Here is a 20,567-nt window from a genome sequence, read left to right on the forward strand (position 1 = left end):
ATACATATTATACGATATTATATTAATATAAAAAATTAATATTTTTTTCTTAAAATCTTCAGTGTTTTGTCCATTTTTGTGTATCAAAACCCATCTGGGGCCCACATTGACGTGCTGGCTAATATTTAATTAACTTGTTACTCTGTATTACTTGATGCTCTCTATGAGGACTGGACACAAACAGCTGACACGAGTTGTAATTTATGAGACAGTCTGACTCTGCACATGACCTCTCTTATCAGCTTTTGATTATACTGATAAAGAAAAACAACACAGCACAGATTGAAGACACCGAGGGACAGAAGTTTAGCATGACTTTTTTTGTCATGCAGGTAACCTGAATGTAATGCTGAATATAACTGAGTAGATATCAGGCAACGCCCACCTCTTGCACAGTTTTAATGTTAGGAATGAGGAAGCAGTTTGTTATGTCTCAGAAAAGTGTCCCCAGGGTTTAGCTTGTTTAATTAATTTCTATGGAATAAACTAGAGAGAACTGCCATAATCCAGCATTAAATGACCTTAAAAACAGCTAAATGAATCCTTATTTTTTTTACTGCTCCCACAATGATCTGCACAAGTATATTATTGGGGTAGTTAATAGTTTGTGGCATATTGAGACATATCCAACTCAAATAATTAATAATAATAAAAATTACAAAAAAAACAAACAAACAAAAAAAATACTTTTACTTTGTCCCTATGTGATGTACCGTATATTTAAATTTCAGCGCGCGTGTGTAGTTTTTAAATAAATAAATAAATAGCCAGTTGGGAACGCTTAACACTGACCTCTGGTGGTCCTATTGAACGAGTTCATTTTTAAGCGGATATGAAAACGCTTCTGGAAAATGTCGTTCAAAATATTTTAAAATAGGGGATCATGTAATTCTGGGACACGGCAACGACGTAAACAAACGTTACTGTGCATGCGCGCACTTCCGGTAGACTTCCAAATCTATCTAATCAATAACAGCAGCTTGAGTCCCTCTTGAGTAGATTATTTTTGATAAGCAAAATATGTTTGCTGCATAAATCAGATGGACTTATTGAAAATGCAAATTCATGCTCTACCAGCAGGAGGTGCTTTAAAGCGGGAGAAAGAGAGGTTTCCCCGGTAACACTGTACACAAAGCAGAGCTCCGCTCACAAACGCTCGCTGCTTTATCAGGCATATAGCATGCAAGATTAAATGAACATGACATCTAAAATGTTCTAAAGACAGTCTTCCTTCAGAAATACAGTGATATAAAAACACCAGCGCCTCGTTTTGATTTTTAAACGTGAAATAGGTGTTTATTCAACAAAGCCTTTTGGAAAATCGGTCAGTTTTGATATTGAGGCAGGTCGCCAGAAATAAATAAATGTATGGGAAATAAAACCCACAGCTCAACAACCTGAGCCCAACTTCATTACTCATCACTTTAACTTTAACTGCGTTTGTAGTCGGCACTAGCAGATAAACAAACACAGACCGGAAGTTAACTTAAGTGAAACCGTCCCACGCCAACAAAATAAAGAGCTCAAACCTTTCTCTCTATCCTGTCAGTTCTGTTGTGGGCAGGTTGCCATGACACCGTTCAACAAATGAAGAGCGGATAGAGATGGAGGCTACAGTCTGTTGCTGCAGTCACAATTAAAGTGAGTAAAATCAATGAGCTAAGAGAGTATTATGTTTAATTGACGCATCGAAGTATATACGATTACAGAAGAACAGAAAAAAAAAAAAAGTTCACTTGATATCGCGCGCGATACTCAAAACATTAGGTCTTTTAAAATCTTAATGCTAGTTGATAATTAACGATGATTTGGTATTGAACTTTAGAGTTTGACTTCTTGATTAACGTAATTGAAATAGATGAACAGCTCTGTATTTTTGCTTTACAGTATCATACAATGTCATCCACTCTTCCTAAAGCGTCCAACTTCCCGTTAGTGGATAAACTTATCGAGGATGAAGCAGAGAGAGAGATTCTGCTCTCTAAACCTACATGTTTTATCATCCTTGGAAAACCAGTGAGTTGTCAACATACATTTTTTTTTTTCTTTTCTCAAACATAAAAGTAGGGCTGAATTCAAGTTGATTGGGATACCTTTCCCCAGGCATTTCAATGGCAAAATGTGTCCCAATCAACCTGAATTCACCTCAATATTCTTTAGTCAAAACAAATAAATTGTAATTTTTTTTTTTTTTTCAGGGTGTTGGGAAATCCACTCTTGCCAGAAAATTAGCCAAGACTTGGAATTGCATCCTCATTGATGGTAAATGATCAAGTGCCTTTGATGTCACATTGCCATTATTACATATGGAATTTCTGAATATTTTATTTTCACCCTATTTAGATACAGATCTTCTCAACAGCCACATCAGTAATGAGACAGAACAAGGTATACAGGTGTGTATCACTGATGTTTAGTTATTTACATGGTCACTATAGAAATAACCGATTCCTTGCAAAATATTCTAGCTGTTTCATATAAGATATTTTGCTATAGCTCTTTAAGATTCTGGCTGAAGGAAAAGCTGTTCCAGAAGAGATGATGGTCAAGTTAATAGTTGACCGGCTTAAGTCACCTGATGTAGAACATTATGGTAAGGGTATGACACAACTGAAATAACGTAACTGAATAAAAATGATTAGTTAACCAAATAAACAAACATGTAAACCTTTCTATTGCTGATATATATTTGTAATGACTTGTCTGAATTGCGGTTGAGCAGGTTATGTTCTGGCCTGTTTGCCATCAATGTCAGAGGAATACTTGAAGATACAGGAACAAATAGACTTGATTAAAAGCCTCAGAATGCCACCAGACTTCATCATCAACATCAAGGTTTTTCATCATCTTAATACTACCTATACTACACTGGATTTTAGGATGCTGACAGTGTTATTAACTTCACACTTTGTAAGGATAATAAGTGTGTTTATGTGTGCAGTGTGCAGACAGGGACCTGATCCGCAGACTATCAGATGAGCGTCAACATCCAGAGACAGGCCGTGCGTTCCAGAGGGAAAAGTGGGACCCTGATCTGAAGAAAGAGTCACTCATGAAAAGCAGCAACAGAGAGAATGAGGAAGAGGAAGAGGAAGAAACAGAAGATCTGGAGGAAGAGGTAATATAACCAGCTTCCATGTTTCTTAACCAGCTTGAGCTTCATAGAAAATATTTCTTCTGGTAATTCTGCTCGTTTTCAAAATGTTTAACAACAAAAACTGTTAGAAATATTAACTTTACCAACCACAGTTATTGTTGTGATTCCATTCCACACTCTGCAATTACTTGATATTAAATATAAAAATAAAAGAAATATCACTGCAGTTTTTGTATTACATTTTTATTGTTTCATGTGGTCCCATTTGATGTTTAAGAAGGCCCCCAAGTGGGTCCTGCCCCCCCCAAATGAGAACCAGTATATAACTGCAATGATTTATTTGTCAGACACTTTACCAAAGCACTGTATAAACTACTTACAGTAAGTGCAACAAAAGTTAAGTTTCATGAGTGATTTCAGAACTACCAAATATTGAAGTTCTGTGCACAATTGACTAAATGCAATTGAAAATCTGTTTAAGATGGAAGAGTTAGAGCTCCAGAAAGACATGATCACACAGCTAGTAAGAGTGAGTGAAAATTACCCAGAGAACACCAACAGCAGGATCATGTGCTATAAGGACACCATCCTCAGGCCTCTAGAGGTAATGGTATCTATAGTATTGCACACTTACAAACTGTACACACTATTATAGAAACAATGAGCATTATGCTTATGTTGGATGTGTAGGATTACATGGCAGACCACAATCCTCCATTTTTGTTTGAGCTGGATGGAAACAAGGATCCAGAGGATCTCTTTGAGGTGGGTGAACTCAGTCAAGTTGTAATGACTAAGGATGGAAACTCTAACATTTCAGTAACTGCTCTAATTTTATGAGAATAATTTAGTCCATATCACAACTATAATGATAAAGGCATAGGGGAACTATATTGTTGGAATGAAAATCTGAAAAGTTGCTGCAAACCTGCATGAATTTCTTTCTTCTGTTGAATATAAAAGAGGATATTTTTAATAATGTTGATGTAGTCAGTGGTGACCAGCAACTGTCTGGTTACCCACATTATTAAAAATATCATCTTTTGTGATCAAAAGCATAAAGAAATTCATACAGGTTTGGAACAACTTGAGGTAAATGACGACAATTTTCATTTCTGGCTGAACTATAGCTATAAAATATAATTCTGTCTTGAAATCACTAAATCACTCAAATAATATGATATATAATGTAATGATTTAAACACTAAACTTTACACTTGTCTGTGCATGTCCACAGTCAGTAATGTCTCGTTTGGAGTTCATGGCTGTGAGATGTTCAGCTGTACCTGTGCATTTAATGCCGACAGAGGAAGCAGAGCTTGCTGATCAGATGGACACGGTCAGTTTCTGTAAACACACACCTCTCTAAACTGACCTTCATTTTATGTGCCTCTTCACCTTGGCTGTTTTTTTTAGGAGGAGCTGTTTCGGACTCTGTCTTCCTGTAGAAATGTCGCACCAGGCTTTCATTGGCGAAGGAGTCGATGGTCTGGCAACTGTCCGGTGGCGCTCAAAGAGGGCAGGATCGTCAAGGGCAGACCAGAGTTTGCCATTGGGTTAGTGAAAACTAATTTATTAGAAATAAACTTTTTCGTCCTGAGGGGCTGTTTATAAATTTAGTCTTTTCTCTCCACCAGCTTCATAGATAAGTTCTACGTCCTGTCATCTCAGGAAGCCCTGCAGAAGTTCATGGCAAACCCTCGACGCTACCTGCTGCCACATACCCCACTTGCCTTGCAAGGTGTCTGTGATCGGCCCGCCATGCTCAGGAAAGAGCACAGTGAGTGCACTGCTAGCTGAGTATTATGGGGCTGTGGTGGTAGATGTTGAAGCACTGATGGAGCGTACACTTGGTACGTTCACAAAAGACATGTTGGACAAAGTGCATCAAGATGCCACGCTCGCAGGCTTAGAGAATGTCAGGACCAAGATGCAGCTTGAGGCTACAAATGCATCAGGTTAGAAAACAAAAGCTTGGTAAATCTACAAAACAAGCTCCATGGCATGATAGAATAATTTCTTAATTTGTTTTTAAGTTGGAAAGTTATTCTGGGACATCTTTAAGATGGTGTTTCTTCATTTTTGTAGGTAATGTTACAACTAATGAAGGAGAGTCTGGTGAAACTTACACAGGTGAGGTCAATCCACAGACAGCATGGACTTTACACCTCCTCATTGATAACAATGTATGTTCTGTGCTTTAACATATTGTTAACTGGTATCGTTCACTTTATTTTTAGATACACACCCAGTTGGTGAAATAAGTGAAAAAGGTATGAAGTTAAAATACTATATATTATAAATACTATTGAATGCACCAATCTACAATTATTTGTTATTGATAACTAAAACTATAAAAAGGTGTTTTCATTCTATGAAATAAAGCTATACAATAAAATATAAATATTAGATTAAAAACGTAAACTAGATTAAAACTCTAAACCTCTGAAGTACTAAAATTACTAAAATTGAAATAAAAAATAAAGCTAAATAGAACTATTCAAAACAACTAATAAAAATGACAACAGCACATTACAAAATTACTAAAAATTAAACAAATTAAAAATAAAACTGAAAATATAAAAACAGCCTAAAACTATAAAATAACCCTGAATTGGTAATGTGTCCTTTTTACAGCAATAGAGGTGACAGAAGATCACCCAGATGTTCAAGCTTTTGTGGAGGAAGCTGTGAAGAAAGCAGCAGAGTCTCCAGTCACAGCTCCACGGGAGCTTTTTTTGGAGGCCTTTGAGAAGCACATAAGAGAGGTAGACCGCTGAGCTTCCTCCTTTAGCTCTCATACTTGCATAGCATTATTTGTGTTTAAGAGTGCCTGTGGGTTGTTAGATTGAGGCTGAAGATGTTGAACATAAAAGGGGATGGATACTGGACAACATTCCCAGCAGCAGATCACAGCTGATCACTATTGAGGAACTACATAGTGCTGTAACACCAGAAGTCCTATTCTGTCTGAAAGACAATGATGGAGAGGGTGAGAAAAAGACATGCATTTTGATGTATATGTGCACCCATCATTTCTTAGTCTTGATTTTGACATCAAATAATATTTTATGGTTGTTTAGGCCAAGATGTCCACTTAGGTGTGATGGTCATTTGTTGCTATTTATTGAAGGAAGGACTGTACTAACCAGGATGTACGAATGGAATAAAGAACAGGTGGATAGAGCTGTGCTGGCCCGCCTAGAAAAAGAAAGAAAACTGCAGAAGACACAAGACATCAATGAGAGACTGTGAGTGTGGCTAATATAAGAGCACAAGTTCAGGAAAAAGTGAGAAATAAACATTTTAAATCACTGGAGGAAATCCTTCTGTTTTGCATTTTATTCTAATTTAATAACTTTGCAATTAAAAATATTATGAAATGTTCAAAATCCTAGAACTGTTTCCAGGTTTAAATTAGATATTCATTCAGATCAAATTGTATTTAAATGGATCTCAAAAACCTGTGGAGAAAAACAATGTTTAAAATACAGTTTACAGTTTCATAATGAAAATGTAATAAAGTGGTGGTTTACATATTTTAAAATGGTGGTAAGGTTCTGTTTTCAGCATAGTTTCAGCAGTTTTCATGCTTTTTTGCAGGAAACACACTGAGGACTCAAAGAAAGGTTCACAGCCTACTGACACCAAGTCCACACTAGAGACACTTCATGAGGAGTCAGGTAGTACTCTTTAACATCTCTCAACAACAGATACTCTACATTCACACTGACAGTACTGAAACTGCTGGAAGTCATCAGTCATACACTGCGCATACACTACCATAATAACATTATGTTACAAAAGTTATAAAGAATAAAAAAATGCATCATGGTTTCCACAAAATATTAAGCAGCACTATTCTCAACATATTAAAAAATATTTCTTGAGCAGCAGATCTACATAGTAGAATGACTAAACGATCTTGTGACACTGACAACTGGAGTAATGGCTGCTTAAAATTCATCTTTTTTCATTTAAATGTCAAATGTTAAAGTATGTTTTGATAAGTAATTTCTATGTATTTGCAGAGAGTTTTGATAAGTCTGATGAAGAAGACAAAACTCTAAACGATGAAGGTTTGTAGTCTTATTGTTTATTATATATCTTATTATATATTAAATATATATATTATTATATATATATTTTTCTTCAGCACTCACTGTTATTTACCTTTACTTGAGTGTCAGTTATAATTTTATGACTTCATGGTGTTTATTTGTGCATATCTAAATATATATCTGGGCGTGCAGAGATGGCGCTGCCAACGGTGTGGGAAAATGGTTATCCTGACGGCCCAGAGATGGAGGCTTTTAGTGTGCAGCTGAAGCAATTTTTGGCGGATTGGGAAAACATGGAGCACACAATCACCTGCAGCTACGCTATACTGGACATCAGCAACAAAACGCCTCAGGACACACTCCAAGAGATGATTTACCATATGGAGAGTATGTGGAGTGGACTATTTGACTGTTTCAGGCTCTTTCTTTCACTCTATATTAGCAGCCAATCCCTCTCACTCACTATATCTTTACTTTCTCTCTTAGAGCCATTTAAGTACACAGCTATGAGCATATCTAGTGCAGACCTGGAGGAGGAGGAAGAGGCCCTACATGCGCTGACACAGGCTGAGAAACGAGATGTTAATGAAGAGGAGGAACAAGAATCAGAGGTTGCACCCATCATTAATGCAGCACCAATTAAAGATCCTGTTTCACTCCAAAATACATCATAATAGAGATGTAAAATGGACTGGGAATAAAATCCATGTTGATTTAAGGGGCTGTTGACGCAGGATACATTTTTGCATTCAAATTTATTTTAATTTTACATTTTATTTTTATTTAGTTATTTTTCATCAACTCACAAACCCCAGTTTGGTAAACCCTGACTTAGACCAACAATTTATAAAAAAAAAAAAGAAGTTTAAAAACACCTGTTACTTATTCTCAGAATATCATACCACTCTTGTTTATGATGGTCTCAGGAGGATACCAGCTTTAAGAGGCACCTGGGAGATTCCAAGCATTTTTGTCCAGTGGTGCTGAAGGAGAGGGGTATGCTACAACCGTGTCTGGACGAATATGCTGCAAAGTACAGAGAAAAAGTCTATTATTTCTCAAGCACAGAGGCACAAGAAAGGTTCCTACAGAATCCTGAACTCTACATCTCTAACACACAACTACTAAAGGTATGAACAGCATTTTATTAAGATAACTGATAAAAACACACAAACATGTCGGCAAGTGACAACAGACCTCTGACCTTGTTTTGTACTTTTGAACACCAATTACATCTGTGAAAACAAATAGAAAATGACAAATATGTACAAATAATGTACATATAACACAAAACCATTTGTATGCCACCAGCCACCTGCGCTGCGGGTCTTCATGCTAGGAGTGAGAGGTTCTGGGAAGACCATACATGGGAAGTGGCTTGCAGAGCAGCTGGGAGTCTTTCACATCCAGTTCCGAGAGCGGCTGCAGGAGCTCATTTTACGGAAGACCCAGAAACAAGTGTCATATGCAGATGATACTGAACCCCCTGAGGAACCTCCAGAGGAGCTGCAGGGCCTGCTGGAGGCTCAGGCCCAGGGTCAGACCACAGTGTCCCCTCCAGACCAGGACAACAAGCCAGGTCATGAGGATACTGCATCTGATAATCCTGACACAAAGGTAAAAGCGTGATGTTTGTATTTTTGTCTTTTGAGGCATAGCTTGCCACTGGGTAACTGTAATTGTGTTTTTGTAGGAAGAACAAGCACTTACTGACGATGAGGAGGCCATAAAGGCATACCTGCAGGATGGAGATCCTCTCCCTCTGGAGATACTGGAAATGGTTTTATCACAGTGGTGGAACCAGGAGCCCTACAAGTAAATGCTGATTCACACAAAAACGACACAGCTATAAATAGACTGATAATCAGTTTGACCAAAACTCACACTTTTAAAGAGTTATCTTTCTTTAATATCTTATCTGCCTGTACATTTTTAAATAACTGTAGCTTAACGATGAAACAAAACAGCCCAAAACAAAGATAAAAATCTATTTGACAGTGTTATTTTAATATTGTTTATATACTATTATTTAATCATATTAAATTAGATTTCATTTTCAACTTTTATGTGCTTTGTCATGTCTAGTTTTTCCAATATTTTCTAAAAGTCTTTTAAAAATATTTTATATAACTTTAAATTATTTTTATTTCAGTTTCAGGAACTTTCACTTATTATTGGTACTTAAACTTATTTCAGTCGTAATATTAACATTCTAAGTCTTAAGTTTATCATCTAATATTTATACTTTAAGCTTTATTTAAATGATTGAAAATTATTTTTAATAGTTTCGGTTTTAGTTAACAATAACAACACTGATTTTAGACCATTTAGATCCCAAAACATCTTTGCACAAATATAATGGCACGAATAACAATAACAGTAATATATTTGTTTTAGATATTGTTATTATTAAAAGTAAAATAGACATAATGCAAATGTTTTTATTGTTGTAGTCTAATGATACTATGTCAAAAAGCAAAAATAAAAGTAGTCCATATGAATTTCATTCTATATTCAAAGGGAAAATAAAAACGTGTGTTTGGATGTATAAAGATGACTAAATAATGAAATAAAGACACATTTTGTAATGTTTTGGCAAAATATTGCTTAAAATTTCTCTCTCAGATCAACAGGGTTTATTCTGGAGGGATTTCCCCAAAATCAAGAGGAGGTGTCCTTCATGGTGGAGCATCACTTGTTTCCAGATGTAGTGGCAAAGATGTCGGTAGAGGTTTCTGACGTGGTGCGGCGTCTCCTGCCTTCGCGGCTCACACGTTGGAGAGAGAGACGAGACCGCAGGCAAGAACAGTTGCGTCTCGTCATTAAGCTGAGGAGGGAACTCAGGGTGAGTGTTTATCCAAAACTTCAGCACTTGGGATAAAAGGTTCTAAAAACCAAAAAGGCAAAATAAATAGCTGATATGTACCGTAAAGCAGGTGAAACTTTTTTTTTGACTAAATATTCATTGTCCGTGTCAAACTGCAGGAGCGGGCCATCACACAGAGAAGAGCTGAGCTTATGGCTGAACATGCACCCAAAAAACCCAGCCCACTCACTCTGAGGCCCCTCAAAGAACAGGTCATCGATCGCTGTCATTGTGTCTTGCTTCGGTGAACGGCTCAGACAGATTCTGACTGGACTTTTGTTGCTCCATCAGGATGAGCATGACGAGGAGGTACAAGAAGAATCAGAGGCGATGGACGAAGAGCAGCAGGAATTGGAGGAGATGGAGGCCATGCTGCTGGAGGAGTTTCCTGCTGTGGAGGAAGAGGCAGAGGATGAAGAAACAGAAGCTGGTGCAGAAGAGAGGCTGGAAATGGAGATCAGTCAGAGGTTTGAGAAGGATGACAACAACCTCACCAGTATGATGGTAAGGAGAAGATGCTGAAAGGGCATTTTAGAATCAAATGTATAGGTCATTATGCCAGTTAATTCCTAAGTAAATTGCCTTTTCTTGTTAGGAAGATTTTAATGCTATTGTTCAATTAAATTCAATAAAATAAAGTATGGATTGTTTTTTTAGGACTTTCTAACAGACAACCAAATCCCCCGTCTGGTTGTAAGCGCAGGCCGCTCGCCTCGGATTGTGAGGTACCAGCTCCTACAGGGAATCAAACTTCTGATGGTTAACAGAGAGTCACTGTTTCAAATGTGCCAGCCAATCAGCTACAGTCTCGCCAGAAGCCTCCTGTACAGATCCTTTAAATATCCCAGTGCCTTCGGGTGCTGGGATCCTGTTAAGGTAAGGGCAGATATACAACAAATTTTCAATGAATATGAAAATAAAAGCCTAAAACAGCATAAAAATAAAAACAGTTTGCTTATATTTTCTGTAGTATGCAGAAGGAGATTTGATCCAGCCTCTGCAGGGCCCTTTCAACGCCACCTTTCCTGTCATCCTACACCAATTCATCTACTTTTTTGCATCCAAGGAGACACGCAACACCTTCATCCTCAACCCAATTAAATATCTTCGTCAACCACAGCCTAACCCTTCCTTTCCCATCAAACTGGCTATCATTGGCCCACCCAAAGCAGGCAAAACCACAGGTCAGTCATTACAAGTGTTCTTTAGACACTCAAAAATATATAATACCTAAAAAGCAATTGTTTTTGTAGTAGTTAATGGCCTCTTAACTGTGTGTACACTCAGTGGCCCAGGTGTTTGCACGTGAATATGGTCTCGCTCGTCTCTCAATTGGGGATGCAATACGTATGGTGCTCAACAACCAGGCCAAAACGGAGTTGGCTAATCAAGTGCAAAAGCATTTGAACCAGGGCTTGACTGTACCTGATGAACTGGCCATCCAGTGCCTGGAAGTGGCAGTAATGAGCCTGGTCTGCAGCACACGTGGGTGAGGACCACAACTATATCCCAATCAAAGAATGTACTTCTGCAAGAAAAATAACCTATGCCTATATGTGTGTGTGTCACTATACATCATGATCCTCAGTTTTGTGTTGGACGGCTTCCCTGTGACCAAGCATCAGGCTGAATTGCTGGAATCCTGCAGCATTATTCCTATGCTAGTGATTGAGCTGCAACTGGACACGGCAGAAGTGCTACGGAGAGGCCTGAGGGACAGAGAAAAAAACAACAGGTCAGACCAGCACATTTATTTATTTATTTTGATATTTTCAGTTTGCTTTTTAATTTTAGTTCATGTTTTAGTAATTTTGTGTGCTTTATTTTTTTATATACATTTAAAAAATATTTATATAAGTAATATTAAATATTAAAGGTGGGGTATGTATTTTCTCAAAAATGCTTACAAAACTGACTTGTAGCCTATCAGCTGTAAGAGGCGTGTCTACTCATGATGCAGAGGAGAGAGCGCTCAGTGCACATTTTTTAAATTTATAATATTTAGATTTCATTTTAATTAATAAATTATTTTTAGTACTTTTTGTTAACAATTTAGTAAACAACACTGACCTAAACTTACCTGGGTGGTATTCCAGAAAGCAGGTTATGTGACATACCTGGGCATGTTTAAGGGTAAGCAAGCAAATAAACTCAGCTTTCGGTTCCAAAAACAGAGGTAACTTTCAGGGTATGTAAAAAGCCACAGCAGCTTATTCACTGAACATAACCTGCTCCTGAGTAGATTATGTTTCAGGGTTAGTTTACTTCAGAGGTATCAGCGCATGCGTGACCTTCTGACGAGACTCCAGTGGGTGTGACAGATTGCTCACAATATTATATATTATGATATTAAATTATATTACATGATATATTATTATGATTAAATGATTATTTGAAATTACTCCCGGACAAGTTTTTGGAACCAGCATACCCCGAGTAAGCAAGGTTTGGGTTAATCAACCGAGAGTTCAGGGTTTATGTGAAGGTAAGTTAACCTTGCTTTCTGGAGTACACCCCTGCTGAAAACTACAACGTGTATAAAGTTTTTTTAGTTTTTTTTACCGTGGACAGTGATACAAATTTCGTGGTATTGCGGTCTGGCATATTATGTATATTAAATGCAAATGTTCAGAAGTTGTAAGCTTATGGCAGCTCTCTCCAACAGGCCTTACCCGATGCATGACAGCCCCCAGGTCCAAAACATTCGCAACTCTTGCTTCAGGCAGGAAGTTGAAGCTGTCAGGCTACACTTTCATCAACAGTATCACAACTGGACCCCCGTTGATGCTCACAAGAGCAAGTGGTGGGTGTGGGAGCGAGTTTTAGATGAGGTTCACATCAGCTTGAGACACATTCATAATTACCTGGAAAAGATTCACAAAGGTGAGAGCATGCAAATGACGCATAGTTGTCAAACAAGAATCACTAGTATTACACATTCTTCTATGACAGCGTTCTGTCATTCTCACAGGCCAGGCAGCCTGTATAGACAGACTGTGCATTACCCCACGAGAGCTGCAGTCCCGACTAGGGGAGTTTGGGCAGTACTGTCCAGTTAGCTTAGCTCTTCATCGCCATCTGGTGGACTGTTCACATAATACCTCATTGGAATTGGCTGCAGAGTTCAGGGGTCACTTCTACAAAATGGCCAGCAGGGAATTTCTAGAGGTAAAGGATCAGATGGTCCAGCAGCACACAGAAATATTGGTTTAATTCACTCACATCTCTCTTTATGTGTTTAATAAGAGATTTCTGGAGTCCCCGGAACAGTTTGTGGCTCCTGGTTGCCCCTACCCATTACCTCCTCCTCTACTCCTGCCTCATAAGCTCAATGCAGGCCAGGTGAAGAGTAGGTTCCCTCAACAGGTGGAGATGAAGGGTTTCTGCCCTGTCACTTATCTGGATGGTCAGCAGAGGTACAGCAAAGACACTCTACAACACTTACGGAAAGAATAACCTTCATTTTACTGTAGTCTTGCTCACTTTAATCATCAATAAGCTACATTTTTAACTTCATTGCAAGTAAAAATACATTCCTGCCACGTTATTCTCTTCACCTGTAGGTATGAGGCCTTGGTGCGTGGAAACACGGAGTATGCTGTTGAGTACCGAAATAAGATCTATCTCTTTGAGAATGAAAAGAAACAAGAAAAATTTCTCCAGTGAGTAGTTATTTTGCAGAGGGGATTCCTGATTGGCTAGTGCAATTACTTTGCTATTACAGGGATAAGATACATCTTAAAATAGAAAACACATAATTCACAACAGAACTGTTCTTAGGTCACCTGAGACTTACTGGGGGCAGAAACTTCCACATAAACTACCTCCGTTGGAAGATCCAGTCTCACTAACCTCTTTACCGAACCTGGGCTATTTGGAACAAGTAAGAGGGCACTGAAACAGAATCTGCTGCTTTTGTCTACCTATAAATATTGGTCACATAATTGTGTAACCATCAGTAAACCATGTTTTTAACAAGTGGTAAAATAGTGTTTAAAGCTTTGTTTTTGTTTTTTGTGGCAAAAAAAGAAAAGTGCAAGTAATTTTTTATAAGTAATTTATTTACTTATCTTAACCACAGTTGTGTTTGCTATTATTGTAACTGTATTTAAAAATAAAAAAACCTTTGTTTTCTCTTGTAGAGTGTGGCAGTACCCATAATCAAAGCCATGACTGCTGTTGGTCAACTCAAGCCAAAGTTGCCCTTTCTCAGTGTGAAGAAATCTGCTATATTGTACCTGGCTTTTCATCTGAAAGGTGGCCTTGAATGTCTTGAATGTCTAGCTGAAAATGAGAATTCATTCATTCAATGTAGGATATTTTCAAGTCTAAGTAAACACTTGAAATCTTTCTACCTTTCCACCCCCACAGCATTCAACAGCAGAAACCCAGACTATATACGTCAGAAGTACAAAAAGAAACTTCAGAAGTTTGAGGAAAGCTGTGAGCTCATCTCATACCTGAGTACCACCATGAAGACATACAGATCCCCTCACAACCTGCCCCCTGATTTTGCACAGAAGCTGGACAGGTTTCTGGCCCTGGAGGAGTCCACCAAAACAGCCTCGGGTCTGATACAGCTTGGGGGAAGTTAGAACATAACTTCAAATAATAAAAAAAACCTTGAGTCAGACTCAGCACGTCACGATATTTGACAGTATTGGTTGATGTTACATTAGTAAAATTCATAGATATACATTTTGAGAGGACTTTGTTAAAATGTTCTTTTCAATGGACAATTAAAGATATGACTGAGCCCAATAAATACATTTTAATTGATTTTTGTGATGTGTTCTTGTATTGAACGTTTGGTGTTATTTTTTTTAAAATTAAGAACTTAATGGATAATGAATAAATAAAATGACTGATAGAAAAAGATAGAACGGTTCGTCGTAGTTGTGCGCCATTCGCCTCGGTTACCCTGACAACGAGACGCACACAACATGGCATCCACCGTACATTTGGAGATCGTCGGTCTTTTAAATAAACATAATTTTCAAATAGCCAAAAGCATTGCCGAGGTAAAGTTTTTAAGAGGCTGACCACTTTGTATTTAGCATTTTAACATGGCTAACTATTAAAAAGCCATAACGTTTCTACTTACAGGGACTGAAAAATAAATTCCCGGAATCATTTGATGATCCAACAATTCGCCCGTTGCTGGAATGTGACTGGCATGACTATTTATCGAATAAAAAGAGGGTAAGTTAAGACACATACTAATTATATACAGCTCGCTTGTTTCCTATATCTACGTTTTAGTAATAAATCACTCATGTACGTTGACTTGTCAAGGAGCTGAAGGGGGAGGTTTGGCAGTACAGCGGTTGTCTAATGTCCTTTGCAAACGGTCAGTTGCTCGGTGATGAGAGGAAACTGTCCAGCTGGGCAGAGAAAGAGTGGAAGTTTTCTTTCCATCGACCACAGGCGCTTTATAAAGCCCTGGCTGAGGAGTATTACACCAGCAACCTGCGAAGCACAGGGGTAAAATTAACACACGGGCGAGGCATAAATGTTAATCCAGTGAATGAATAAACGCACATCATATGTAATTAGACTATCTATAATTTCACATAATAGCTACAAGGTGTGCAACATCTGCTCTCTCTTTCCCACAGCATATTTTTGTTTATATGGATATTGAAAGCGGTGGAGAGGCCTTTGGCAGACTGTTGTTTGAGGTAAATAGATGTTATGCCTCTTGATAATGTATTGATCATTTGATTACTTGAGTTGTTGTGGAAATGTGTTTCCACTTCATTCTTCTCCACTCTCAAAGTGTTTTAAATGTAACCTGTCAGCTGTTCTCAGACTTGTGTCCAAAGACGTGTAGGAATTTTAAGGCCTTGTGCACTGGAGAGGCAGGTTTGTCCAAGAGCAACCTTGCGCTGAGCTATAAGGGCTCAATTTTCCACAGAGTTGTGCGAAATGGCTGGCTGCAGGGTGGAGGTAAGATAATAATAATCATAATCGTATTGAAATATAAAAAACTTGTTATTGTATATTATTCATTGATATGTGATTTATAAGAGTTTGATTACAGATATTTCACCTGAAAGGAAAGGCAATTGGGGAGAGACTATCTATGGCCCAACATTTGAGGGTACAGAGTTTGTGCTACATAAGTGTGTTGGTACTTGGTACATATTTTTGTCGTTAAAGTCAGCATGAAATGGAAATTGTGTCCTTTTTCCCCTATCGTGACATCAAAAGAAAAAGGAAAAAATGTAGGCCGGTACCTAATTTTGTAGACCAGTACCTAATTAACTTGATAATTGTCACAAGATTGCGAGGACATGAAAAAAATCATGTGTATGGATAAATTGTTTAGAAAACATTGCAATATTCCATTAAAATAAGAACTGTCAATTATGATTTCATGGTGACTTTAAGATGTGTGATACACATTGTTTCTTACATATAAAAAGCACCAGACGGTTTTCTCTTCTAGATGAGAATTTTGTCGTATCCAACAACAAGCGTGGCATTCTGGGAATGGCTAATAAAGGTGCTCATAGCAATGGCTCTCAGTTCTACATCACACTGCAGCCAGCGTCCTGGATGGACCACAAATATGTGGCTTTTGGGTAATGACTCCAATAGATTGTATACTGCATATACACAAGAAAGCCCAAGTTATGAGAGCTTGTCTTGATATTTTGCTTTGCATTATTAATGCAGACAATATCCAAAAGGTAAATGCCTAATTATTATCTTTGCTATTTACCATTCTTACAAAATTGAAAATCTCCATCACAGCTTTTTCTTTCTCTTCCAGACAACTTGTTGAGGGCACAGAGGTTCTGAAGAGACTAGAGGCAGTGCCCACCTACAACGAGAGGCCCAAACAGGACTGCAAAATATCAGCATGTGGAGTATTTGAGCCCTGAGTAACCACATACTGCCTATAGATCAAGAAAGCAATACAAGAAGCATTTTTAATAACCGTTATTAATATATGTAGAAATACTTTTGTGCTTTTCCATGTAAAGTTAAAAAATAAACCCAACAAAAACCTCAATTTATATACTACTAGTACTGTTTATTTCTGTGGCACCCATGGCAAATGGATTTCAGCATCTTGTTATGCTGCCTTGTCAGATTCGGATACACTGCTATATGTCTGTAGCTGTTTATAAAAGAACCAAAATGCTTTCCGGAGTATGAAATAGAGGAGTTTAGGCATTGCCGGAGAGGATTTGGTGAACATTAAAGCAATTCCGTGTGAAAAAGAGAGGGGAAACGGATCATGGTAACTTCTTATGCTGCCTTGTTGGATTTGGTGACCAGGCTGTATGTAGCTAAATGCATTCTAAAATACAGAAGAGAGAAATTTAGAAATATGAAGAACAATAAATGCATTCTGTGTGAAATAAAGGGGTGTAACATTTCTGTGACCTGTATGCTTCAAAACCGAGTGAATCTGGAGAACATTAAATCCATTCAAATAGTTTTCAATAACTTCTTATGCTGCCTTCAACCGAATAATGAATTCCACTCATTCAGCTGTAGGGGGCTCCCAAAGGGCAAAAATACACATAATTTCATGCAGCTGCTTTAAGTATTTTAAGTACGTCCTTAAAACAGTGGTTATCACTCCAGTCCTGCTCTCCACATTTTGCATGAATCCCTTATTTAACACACCTGAATGAGATCATCAGCTCTTTAGTTCAGTTCATGGATCTCAATCTGGGGCTGCATGTATAAAGCCGCTCAGATTAAAGTTTTAGTTCTAAGTGTGTCAAAATTCTAAGAATGGCGTAATTTTACTCTTATTCCTAGACTTCCTAAGTGTTAAGACTAGGTCTCAGCTCCTAAATTATTTAAGAGAGCTGAAGAGGTCTCCTAACCTAGTTAGGAGTATCAAGATGGCAGAGGAGGAGACAAACACTTTCCAGCGAAGATATGACATATTGGAGTTATATGATGATATGAAGTTGATAAAACGATACAAACTTGATTGTCAGTTACAAAAAAAGAAAAAGAAAAAAGAAATGGAAAATTGGCTGGAAAATTGGAAAAATGCAGCAATGCACCGGTGATGACACTGTAAGCAGGGTCTTACATATTGTGGCACTAACCCCACCAAACACAACAGCGGCCAAAAGTGATTTTTTTCTATGACCCCACATTTCACTTAAACCATAGGTCACTAACAGGCGGACCGCGGTCCGGGTCCGTATCCAGAAGCCGTCCCATTTGGACCCGGACCTACATATCTAGCTTCTATTTCAAGTGGCGCAGCTTTTGTAGTCTTTACGGTAGTGGACTCCGGTCCGAATCCGTGAAAGCTTTTGACATAATGAAATAAACACCAAACGCTAATTTCTTGTACATCAAATTTATATCTAGCAGATCAAGGTCAGCTCTAGAGCCGTTTGGGTGCAGTCGTGTGTACAGTGATGAGAGCAGAGAGCTGCCCGCTGCGCGCAGACAGATGAAACTTTCAGTGGGTGAAAAGCAATGGCATTTTCAAAAATTAGGAAAGTTGACGGGTCCTTAGAAATCTTAAATGTTACAAGAAAGTCTTAATTATGATTTCAGGAGGTGTTAAATGTGGGGACTGAAAGACAAGAATTGCGCTATTCTTTGAATAAATATGAGCGCTGCACGTTTCAAAGTCATCTGCTTCGCTGCTTTGTGGAGTCTGTCTGTTGGGCTTTGTGTACTGCTGCCGTTCCCAAAGCGCCACCTGCTGGAAGAGAATGATTTTCCATTTTCAATCAGCCCGTACAGTCTGCTGTTGTCAAAGGCCAATGTGAAAATCAATCCATGTTTTTAAGCAAACACGCAGAGTTGTAAATGTGAACTGGTGGATCAACAAGAAGATGTGTTATAAAATGTAAACAATTAAGGCAGTAAAATATATTTATATGTTATTTAATTAATATAATACTTGATTGTTTTTGTGAAAACCTGCATCTGAACAGTAAATCGTGCTTTTTACAGTCATTTAATTTTTTATTTATTTTTATTTTTTTGTGCAGGTCTTAAAAGTCTTGAATTTAAGCTTAAATATCCTGCAGAGACCCTGGCCTGGCAAAAACCATCGATTTTTTTTTATATATAATTGGTTGAACCTCGGCTGGTGGGGAGGGTTCATTACTGGACCTCGAGCCGTTTTAGTTGAAGACCCCTGACTTAAACCATTAAAATATGGACCAAAAAAAAAACAACTACACTGACCAGTGTTGCCAACTGCTTTCAATTGAAAGTAGCTAATGTTGCTAGATGACCTCATAAAGGGGAGTTCACTGATCTACAGTATATTTATATTTATTTAGATCAGTGAACGCATCTTTATGACATCATAGGAGAGTCTCGGAATGTATATAAGTTTTGTCCAAGAAACTGATTTTGTTGCTAGGCTTTTGAAAAAAAGTCTCTAAAAGGGTGAGGAAGTCACTAAATCTAGTAACAAAATCACTAAATTGGCACACTGACAACATAAGATATTAATGTTTCATTGGTCCACTTCACAAAAAAAAAAATGAATCATGGGTCTTGTAATTTTCATTAAAAAAATTAAGGTGATAATTAAAAATAATATATATCTTTATATTTCATTAAAGAAATTGTGATTCAGTGTTTTATAGAAAATATTGAGGACTTTTTACTAATAATTTTATTATTAGTAAAAAGTTATTACTTTTTAATAAACTAATTTTACTATTTTTTTTTAAAGGAAATTTAAGCAGTTTTGAGGCTTGAATTGAGGAACTGATTAAACAAAACAAAAAAAATAAGGAAAGAAGGCTACCTATTTATTTTAAGGGAATTAGCTAAATTTTGCAGTTTTATTTTTGAAGGTGATTGTTAGTTCCCAGCATGCTTTGCATATGGCTGGATGGAGAGGAAATTAAATGCTATTTTATGTGTTTTTGAGTGAAGGGAAACATTATTAATGTTTAATGTTCAGTTATGTTTGACATTTGAAAGCGTTTCTGTTACATTGAAGTTTCCATTGTGCAGAAGAGTAGAGCTTATGGTTATGGATCCTACTCCTATAAGGCATTAAGCCTTGTTCAATGAGCAGTAGCTTTGCTTGTGCTAGTGCAGTACTTTGCAGTATTTCTCAAGTATTTTCCCACTTGAGCTGTTTGGCTGTATACAGTCTTTTAAATGTACACAATAACTCAAAGTTGAATACAAACAGGCCTCACTCAAAATCACAGACTTTTTAGAATCAACTTACAATAAATGAGCACATTTCACAAATTACATTAAGTTCATTGTGTCATAGATGAATTAATTTAGGAGATTTTACATTATTTATTCAGGTAGATTCATTAAAAAAAACAAGCCTTAAAAACTACTCAAAAATATTAAGTGTAATATTGTTACCATAATTCTTTTAAGTAAATAGCCCGTTCCATTTTTTACAGTGTTGTTTTTGCATGTGTTCATAATTTTTTTGTATGACAGCATGGCCAAAAATTATGACTGCACAATTTGGCATGTTTCAATGCATTATTATCCCAAATAAAACAACTGACTCTAAGCAACTTTCCAACTGACCACCAAACCATATTGCAAAAACAAG

At 37.4% G+C, this 20,567-nt stretch overlaps 2 protein-coding genes and 2 long non-coding RNA genes across 6 annotated transcripts; 2 read left to right on the forward strand and 2 right to left on the reverse strand.

The window, feature by feature from the left end:
- Positions 1 to 1,531: 1,531 nt before the first annotated feature.
- ak9 (adenylate kinase 9) lies at positions 1,532 to 14,803 on the forward strand. The gene is given in 39 exon segments (XM_058754874.1): positions 1,532 to 1,641; positions 1,888 to 2,016; positions 2,199 to 2,262; positions 2,344 to 2,396; positions 2,497 to 2,593; positions 2,723 to 2,835; positions 2,942 to 3,118; positions 3,579 to 3,701; positions 3,788 to 3,862; positions 4,335 to 4,436; positions 4,514 to 4,653; positions 4,735 to 4,818; positions 4,820 to 5,055; positions 5,186 to 5,230; positions 5,338 to 5,370; positions 5,735 to 5,865; positions 5,945 to 6,089; positions 6,231 to 6,348; positions 6,701 to 6,780; positions 7,129 to 7,176; positions 7,351 to 7,545; positions 7,645 to 7,769; positions 8,085 to 8,288; positions 8,470 to 8,775; positions 8,852 to 8,973; positions 9,784 to 10,003; positions 10,144 to 10,236; positions 10,316 to 10,528; positions 10,682 to 10,900; positions 10,995 to 11,208; positions 11,312 to 11,513; positions 11,613 to 11,759; positions 12,690 to 12,907; positions 12,996 to 13,192; positions 13,271 to 13,440; positions 13,588 to 13,686; positions 13,805 to 13,907; positions 14,167 to 14,281; positions 14,396 to 14,803. Coding segments are annotated over 38 exon segments (5,370 nt in total). The 5' UTR covers positions 1,532 to 1,641; positions 1,888 to 1,896; the 3' UTR covers positions 14,620 to 14,803.
- Positions 8,055 to 8,599, reverse strand: LOC131526551 (uncharacterized). The gene is made up of 3 exons (XR_009267487.1): positions 8,474 to 8,599; positions 8,363 to 8,393; positions 8,055 to 8,184 (listed from the first exon to the last, which is right to left on the reverse strand). It is a non-coding gene; the product is annotated as an uncharacterized LOC131526551 (long non-coding RNA).
- On the reverse strand, positions 11,602 to 15,446 carry LOC131526550 (uncharacterized). Of its 2 annotated transcripts, XR_009267485.1 has the most exons (6): positions 15,306 to 15,446; positions 15,129 to 15,204; positions 14,485 to 14,626; positions 14,263 to 14,308; positions 12,697 to 12,888; positions 11,602 to 11,733 (listed from the first exon to the last, which is right to left on the reverse strand). It is a non-coding gene; the product is annotated as an uncharacterized LOC131526550 (long non-coding RNA). The 2 variants fall into 2 exon arrangements; XR_009267486.1 differs by lacking the exon at positions 14,263 to 14,308.
- On the forward strand, positions 14,825 to 17,823 carry ppil6 (peptidylprolyl isomerase (cyclophilin)-like 6). 2 transcript variants are annotated; one of them, XR_009267484.1, is made up of 8 exons: positions 14,825 to 15,045; positions 15,131 to 15,226; positions 15,320 to 15,508; positions 15,643 to 15,705; positions 15,826 to 15,973; positions 16,068 to 16,127; positions 16,476 to 16,719; positions 16,803 to 16,932. XR_009267484.1 is itself a non-coding variant. In XM_058754882.1 (8 exons), exons 1-8 carry the CDS (start codon positions 14,968 to 14,970, stop codon positions 16,912 to 16,914), a joined length of 882 nt encoding a protein of 293 aa, XP_058610865.1. In that variant the 5' UTR covers positions 14,825 to 14,967; the 3' UTR covers positions 16,915 to 17,823. The 2 variants fall into 2 exon arrangements, 1 of the variants encoding a protein (XP_058610865.1); XM_058754882.1 differs by having other exon boundaries at positions 16,476 to 16,611; positions 16,803 to 17,823.
- The last annotated feature ends 2,744 nt before the right edge of the window (positions 17,824 to 20,567 follow it).

Source organism: Onychostoma macrolepis, chromosome 20 (assembly GCF_012432095.1).
Source record: "Onychostoma macrolepis isolate SWU-2019 chromosome 20, ASM1243209v1, whole genome shotgun sequence".
Lineage (NCBI taxonomy): Eukaryota > Metazoa > Chordata > Actinopteri > Cypriniformes > Cyprinidae > Onychostoma > Onychostoma macrolepis.

Bases quoted from the DNA above. Each gene is read 5' to 3' on its own strand.
- ppil6 (XM_058754882.1), top strand. From the start codon at position 14,968: ATGGCATCCACCGTACATTTGGAGATCGTCGGTCTTTTAAATAAACAT. The intron at 15,227-15,319 runs GTAAGTTAAGAC...TGACTTGTCAAG, and splicing joins ATTTATCGAATAAAAAGAGG to GAGCTGAAGGGGGAGGTTTG. The intron at 16,128-16,475 runs GTACAGAGTTTG...TTTCTCTTCTAG, and splicing joins CTATGGCCCAACATTTGAGG to ATGAGAATTTTGTCGTATCC.